This window comes from Zea mays, chromosome 3 (genome assembly GCF_902167145.1).
Source record: "Zea mays cultivar B73 chromosome 3, Zm-B73-REFERENCE-NAM-5.0, whole genome shotgun sequence".
Taxonomy (NCBI): Eukaryota; Viridiplantae; Streptophyta; class Magnoliopsida; order Poales; family Poaceae; genus Zea; species Zea mays.
Genome location: NC_050098.1, coordinates 33,217,506 through 33,225,695, shown reverse-complemented (window position 1 = coordinate 33,225,695; position 8,190 = coordinate 33,217,506). Strand labels below are relative to the sequence as shown.

The window sequence follows — 8,190 nt, the reverse complement described above, 5'->3', positions numbered from 1 at the left end:
TTCCGGGTACTTCTGCCGCATCAGCTCCTCAAGTTCCCACGTAGCCTCGCGCTCAGACTGATTAGTCCATAAGACCTTGACATACTTAATTGATCTCTTCCTCAACACACGCTCCGAGAATTCCAATATACGCACCGGACGACACTCCAAAGTCAGATCCTGCTGCACCGCAATTGGTTCCATCTCAATCTGATGGTCCGGATCCCGCAAGAACTTCCTCAACATAGAGACATGAAAAACCGGGTGTACCCCTGCCATGGAATCCGGCAGTAGCAAGCGATAAGCCAGGCTGCCCACTCGGGCCAAGATAGTGAACGGTCCAATGTATCTCGGGCTGAGCTTCCCAGAGACACCGAACCTAACAACTCCCTTAGTGGGTGATACCCTGAGAAGGACTTGGTCACCCACAACAAATTCCAGATCCCGCCTCCTCACATCAGCATAACTCTTCTGACGACTCTGAGCTGCCAAAATATTCTGACGAATTTCCCGAACCTTTTCAGAAGTTTGCTGAACCCAATCAGGACCAACCAGGGATCTCTCTCCCAAAGTCTCCCAGCACAGAGGAGAGATACACCGCCTGCCATACAAAGCCTCAAATGGTGCCATCTTGATGCTAGCCTGGCAGCTGTTGTTATAAGCAAACTCTGCCAGTGCAAGATGATCCTCCCAGCTACCCTTCCATGACAGAACACAAGCACGCAACATATCTTCCAAGGTTTGGATTATTCGCTCTGACTGACCATCCGTCTGAGGGTGAAAAGCGACACTAAGCGAAAGCTTGGTGCCCAAAGCACTATGGAGACTCTCCCAGAATTTGGATACAAATTTGGAGTCTCGATCAGAAACAATAGACTTAGGTACCCCGTGAAGCCTGACTACTTCCTTCATATACAAGGGAACCAAATCTGAAGCTGAATTTGTGGTCTTCATGGGAATAAAATGTGCGGACTTAGTCAAGCGATCCACTACCACCCAAATAGCATCCCTGCCACGAGGGGAACGAGGTAGACCCACCACAAAATCCACGGTGATATGCTCCCATTTCCACTCTGGAATTTCTAATGGCTTCAGCAAACCTGCAGGCCGCTTATGCTCAGCCTTCACGCGCTGACATACTTCACAGGCGGCCACATACTTAGAAACGTCAACCTTCATCCGCTTCCACCAGAAGTTTTGCTTCAAATCTCGGTACATTTTGGTTTCGCCAGGATGGACGGTGTAAGGCGTTTTATGAGCTTCTCTCAAGATATCCATCTTCACCTCTGATTCCTGAGGCACACAGAGGCGGCCCCTGAAACGAACCAAATCATTCTCGTCAATGGTGAACTCCTGCGGTTTACCATCACCAGCCCTCTTTCGAGCTTCCTGCAAAAGACGATCCTGCTGCTGAGCCGCACGCACCCTCTCCATGAGAGAGGATTGAATAAGCATCTGAGTCTCCTCGCTAGCAGTGCCGACATAACACAAAGCAATCCCCAAACGGTCCAGATCAGCGATCAATGGCAAGACCACCTTTGGAACCCCGAACCTGCTAAGGGCATCCGCCACCACATTAGCCTTCCCCGGGTGATAATGAATGGACAAATCATAGTCTTTAATCAATTCTAGCCACCGACGCTGCCGCAAATTCAGCTCCTTCTGAGTAAAAATATACTTGAGACTTTTGTGATCGGTGAAAATGTCACAAGCCTCGCCATAAAGGTAATGCCTCCACGACTTTAGAGCAAAAACCACCACGGCCAATTCCAGATCATGAGTTGGATAATTTCCCTCATGCTTCCTCAACTGCCTTGAGCCATAAGCAATCACTCTGCCTTCCTGCATCAGCACACAACCAAGACCAATACGCGAAGCATCCGTATAAACCGTGAAACGCTTACCACTCTCAGGCAAAGCTAGGATAGGGGCGTCCACCAACTTGCTCTTCAATGACCGATAACTGACCTCACAATCGCCGGACCAGACGAAGGGAACACCCTTCTCCAGGAGCCTAGTCAAAGGCTTAGCAATGCTGGAAAAATTTGGTACGAAGCGCCGATAATACCCAGCAAGCCCCAAGAAACTTCGGATTTCAGTGACACTAGAGGGTCTCTTCCACTCCACCACAGCCGCAACATTTTTGGGATCAACCGCAATACCCTGCTGATTAATCACGTGCCCTAGGAAAGTCACTTCGGATAGCCAAAAGGCACACTTCTTCAACTTGCCATAGAATTGATTCTTCATTAGGGCACCCAGAACGAGACGGAGATGCTACTCATGCTCGGCCTCGGTCTTTGAATAAATCAGAATATCATCCAGGAACACGACCACAAAGTCGTCCAGGAATTCATGCAACATCTTATTCATTGCTTCCATAAAGGCAGCAGGGGCATTAGTTAAGCCAAAAGACATGACTATGAACTCATAATGCCCATACCTGGTGCAGAAGGCGGTCTTCTCAATATCCTCCTCACGAATCCTCAATTGATGATAACCAGAGTTCAAATCAATTTTGGAGAACACCTGGGCACCCCTCAACTGCTCAAAGAGGACCTCAATTCGGGGAAGCGGATATTTATTCTTGATTGTCACTTGATTCAAAGCGCGATAATCCACACACAGCCGCTTGCTTTTATCCTTCTTCTCAACAAACAATACCAGGGAAGCCCATGGAGACCTGCTAGGCCTAATGAAGCCCTTAGCCAGCAGATCATCCAATTGCCGCTTTAATTCAATCTGCTCCTTTGGGGCCATTCGATACGGGGCCTTATGAATAGGCTGCGTACCCGGGATCAGCTTAATCTCAAAAGCTGCATCGCGCTCCGGAGGAATGCCTGGAAGCTCCGCCGGAAACACGTCAGCAAAGTCACACACCACCCGGATGTCCTGCACCCGCAAGGCAGCCTCACCCTCCACCACCATGGAGAAAAAGATCCCCGACTTCCTTGACCGGCGATTAGGAAGCAATTGTGCCAACAAGGATAATGTGAACTTCGGGGAACTTCCCAAGAATACCACCTCCTTACCCGACGGTGCCTGCAATAACACTGTCTTCCAGAAGCAGGATATAACCGCGCGATACTGGGATAACCAATCCATACCCAAGATAACATCGAATGCCCCCAAGGAAATCACCACCAGATTGGCCGAAAAAACCTCATCAACAAGAATGACGGAACACCCCTGACAAACTGAACAGCTACTAATGGAGCCATTAGCAGATCTAACCAAAATTGGGTGACCCAACCTCTGCACCGAAAGACCAGCCCGCGACATAAAATCCTCCGAAACAAACGAATAGCTAGCGCCATAGTCAAAAAGAGCATGGGCTGCAAACGAATCAACTGAAATTGTACCTGTCACCACGTCTCCTTGCTCCCTGCCATCCATAGCGGGTAGCACATAAGCTCCAGAAATACCCGCAGAAGAGGAAGCCCCCGGAGTGAGATTAACAGAAGAACCCCACTGAGCCACTGCATGAGGCAGGCGCGGAGCTCCAAACTGAGACGGCATAGGAGTAGACGGTGCAGGAGTAGGCGCGACCTGATACTGAGGAAAACCCTGCATCGGCACGAACTGAGAAGTCCCAGGCACATAAAGCTGCTGTGGAGAAAGAGGAACAGAAAACTGCTGCTCAGCACTTGACATCATGTTGATAGTGCCCTGAGAAGAGGAGGAAGTCATCGGCTCCCATCTGAGCTTCCCATTGGGATTCCTCCTACACACCACATCCTTGTGGTCCTGACTGCAGATAGAACACCTGCCACTCCACTGGCACTCTGCACGGCGATGCGCATCTCCACAGCGGAAACACACTAGCCCCAGCCCGGGCTTAGGAACGGCCCGAAACCTCTGAGTACTTCCTCCCGAAGTACCCGAGTCAGAAGATTTGCCACGGTAAGGATGGTGGCGCTGATGCTGAGACTTGCCCCTCTTGTGAGCTGGACCTCCAGTGTTGCCCCTCCTCGTGTCCTGGCTACGAGGCTGATCAACACCCGAAGACTTCTGCGACTCCATGGTATACTAGTGTTGCATCTCCACACCCAGCGCCTGCTCCACCGTGGTACGGAAGTCCACCAATGGAAAGGCCCCCAGTGCATGCCTGATAGAAGGCTTCAGACCCTGACGAAACTGGCTCGCCTTCTCCATCTCATTATAAGCCACATGAGGGACAAAGCGGACCATCTTGTTGAAGCCCACCTCATACTCTGTGATAGACTTCTTCTCCTGCTTGTAGGAGTGCAAGTCAATCTTCATTTTCTCCAGAAAGGTGACCGGGTAGAATCTCCTTTCAAACTGCCTGATGAAAACATCCCAAGATAGGACTCCTAGTGAGGAGGAGTGCGCTGCCTGCACGCCTCTCCACCAAATCTGAGCCTCTCCCTTCAGCAGCTGAGTGCCAAAGCGAACCCGATCTCCATAAGCAATCTCGAAGACATTCATCTTATCCTCCACATAAGTCAACCAATCTGCCGCCTCGACCTAAGTACCACTGCCATCAAAAGAATCCAACTTCATGCCCATCCACTGCATCAGAGAAAGACCACTGACTGAAAGAGGCACCTCGGCCCCGCCACCTGGAACAGCACCCGCAGGGACAGCGCCCCCGGGCACTTCTCCACCTCCAGCACCCTGAGCAGCACCCGCAGGGGCGACAGGAATGGCTTGCCTCAGAAGGGCCAACTCCTGCTGCATGGCCTGCATCGCGGCTAACATTGTCGCCGGACTCATCGAGTCCCCACTAGGAGCTTGCGGGCTACCTCGAGCCCTACGAGGCAGCATAGCTGCAGCCACAGGGATGAGAATAATAAGTAAATAAGATTGGCATAACATCTCTTCAGATAATGCCAAACTAGCACATACAATAACAGAACATATCAATAGCAAGCCAGAAATCCCATCCTACATGTGCAGTGTGTCAATTTATTATTACTTCACTTGCTAGGATCTACAGCCTATTCCTCTGATACCAACTGTAACACCCCACTGGTCACACACAATGGATATCACCAAAAACCCCACCCACCTAACTTACTCCACACAAGAGGCGTAATAAAGAAAGAAAATATAGCAAAATCCGGCAGCACCTCCTTTGAAACTAACATAACAAGGAGGGGAAAACATGAAGTTCATATAGGATATAAAGACATATAATTCACATAGTAGAAACTAGATGCAAAGTGGTAAAGCTCATTTATGCCCCAACTGAAGTAAAACAAATGGGATAAGAAACTCAGCCCACCCCAAAATAAACGCTCAACCAAGAACAAAGCAATTCACTAGACTTGACCAACTCTGGTTAACAACATTATTAAATGGTGGTTCCTTTATTAAAGGTGTAGTGGTCGTGCCGCTACATCCCTCTATTCCCAAAGCAGAAATTAGGTGCTTGCATCAAACAATGCAAGATGTGAGATAACACATCTCAGCAAGTAAACATAACAACAACAAATAGGACATTGTAAATCAACTGTGCTTACACAACCACGTGTTCAGAACTTCTTTCTTTTCTTTTGAACAGTAAATTGCAGCAAGTAAACAAGTAACTAAAAACTCAACGCCAAGTAGAATCACCATGCACAAGTCCAAATTATCCACATCCACATAATAGATTTCACACCTCTCCCATGAATGCACATGGCTACAAATGCAATAATGACTTCTGCCTCCATATCTCTAAGGATATGAAGCTGCACCATACCCCTTCTCGGGCAACATATGATGCTCAATGTACCGGTACGGTCGGACCATAAGATCGCGACGAAACTTCAATGCAATGGATGATGAGTGCATTATGCATGACAACATCATGAGTTCTTCCCAAATAAAAATGTGCTAGACATTTACTTCCACCCATTCCACATAATAACCACTTGAGTAACATAATCAAACCTCAAACTCAACATATGAAATCCATGAAACATGAACATTTTCAAATGATGGTACTCAAAAGAAAATATGAATATGAACACAATAGCACAACATAATCAGCAAGTATACAACTCCTCATCTGACAGACGGAATAACCATCACAGTTTTACTTGCCTTCACCGGAAGTTTGGGCAAGTCCCTAAGAACGATCTGGGAGTCCACCACCTGTTTTTGACACCCAACTTAGTGCACCAAATTCACATAAAAAACTCAAAACAACGCCGCACCTACGCGCAATCTCAAACCCCGCCGCGGGTAACAATTCTCCCCACACCAACCAAACTGCAGCGGCGCTGCTTAACAATTCTATAACTTTAAAATTAAGACAGCAGTGGTGTCAAACAAAAACTCCAGAGGCAACTACATAAAATTCCCCACAAGTTTTGTATACAATTTATGATTAAATTCTAACATCTAATTACCCCTAAACGGTCCACAAAATAAACCCTGCAATCTGTTTTTTCCTGTTTTGGGCAGCGACATACTCGGATTCAAACAGCGATAACTTTTAAAATATAATTCCGAATCAAGCGCATAAGTACTTGTTGGAAAGATAAGAAAGAGCCCTTCATGATTCTTATACTTATTAACCCTAATTACTCCCGAAAAATCCCCAGAAACTGCTAATACTGCTGCTGTTCATCCCCCTGAAAATCTGTTTTTTTGGACAGCCACATACCCGGATTCAAACGGTGATAACTTTCAATTTATAACTCCAAATTGAGCGCATAAATACTCGTTGGAAAGGTAAGACAAAGTTCTACATGATCCCCAAACTGGTTTCCCTTAATTTTTCACGAAAAAAACACAGAAACTGCTAGAACTACTGTTGTTCATCCACCACCTAAAATTCTGGACAGCCCCCTCTACCCAATCGCAAACGCAACCTCTAATCAATTGAATTGCAGCGCAAATGAACAAGGGATGAACACAAAAATCACCTTGGATTCTCCCCCTTTCCTTCCTCCCTTCTTCCCTCCACCAAAATGATTGAAGACTCGCACCACGTGACGATGATCCGAGCGGCAAGGATTGGCACCTTGGGAGGAGGAGATTGGGGGGGGGGGGGCGGCTAGGGTTTGGTGGTGTGGCTGCAAGAATTGAGAGAGGAGGAGATGGGCAGGGGGCGGCGGCCAAGGTGTGGGAGAAGTGGGGGGCGGCTGCACAACGGGGGAGGGGGTTAGGAGGGAGGCGGCTAGGGTTTGGGAGGATTAATGGGCCGAAACACCAATTGCGGCCCAACTAACCCACGCGACAGCTCCCGACCGCAACGCAAGCGTCAAACCAAATAAATTCTACTGCCCTAGTTGTGAATGTTTTCCACAAAATTCCAAATCCCCAAAACAACAACCGAATGAGGGAAAAACAAAAAAAGAACAACCCCCAACTTCTCTTCTTTGCAAACCGGGTATCACAGCAATGCAAGAGGAACTCAACAACTTCAAGAGGAATGAGGTATGGCATTTAGTTCCAAGTCCTAACCAAAATGTTGTAGGTACCAAGTGGGTATTCCACAACAAGCAAGATGAGCATGGTGTGGTGACAAGAAACATAGCTCGACTTGTGACCAAAGGTTATTCACAAGTCGAAGGTTTGGACTTTGATGAAACTTATGCACCCGTAGCTAGGCTTAAGTCAATTCGAATATTACTTGCCTATGCTACTTACCATGACTTTAAGCTTTATCAAATGGACGTGAAAAGTGCCTTCCTCAATGGACCTATCAAGGAAGAGGTCTATATTGAGCAACCTCCCAGCTTTGAAGATAGTGAGTACCCTAATCATGTATATAAGCTCTCAAAGGCGCTTTATGGGATCAAGCAAGCCCCAAGAGCATGGTATGAATGCCTGCGAGATTTTCTTATCACTAATGGCTTCAAAGTCAGAAAAGTCGATCCTACTCTCTTTACTAAAACTGTTGCAAAAGATTTGTTTATATGCCAAATTTATGTTGATGATATTATATTTGGGTCTACTAACAAATCAACTTGTGAAGAGTTTAGTAGGATCATGATTCAAAAATTCGAGATGTCTATGATGGGGGAGTTGAAGTATTTCCTAGGATTTCAAATCGAGCAACTCCAAGATGGCACCTTCATCAGCCAAACAAAGTACATTCAAGACATACTTAAGAAGTTTGGGATGAAGGATGGTAAACCCATCAAGACACCCATGGGAACAAATGGGCATCTCGACCTCGACACGGGAGGTAAATCCGTAGATCAAAAGGTATATCGGTCGATGATAGGATCCTTACTCTACTTATGTGCATCT

The 8,190-nt window shown here is 47.1% G+C and overlaps 1 protein-coding gene across 1 annotated transcript in view; it reads right to left on the bottom strand.

The window, feature by feature from the left end:
* Positions 1-8,190, bottom strand: part of LOC118476789 (uncharacterized) — a gene marked incomplete at its 3' end in the record, with an annotated part of 33,418 nt that continues 25,228 nt past the window's right edge. Inside the window, exon 2 of the mRNA XM_035966562.1 lies at positions 1-459. Within this exon, the coding sequence (XP_035822455.1) occupies positions 1-459 (459 nt within the window). The remainder of the gene's footprint in view (positions 460-8,190) is intronic.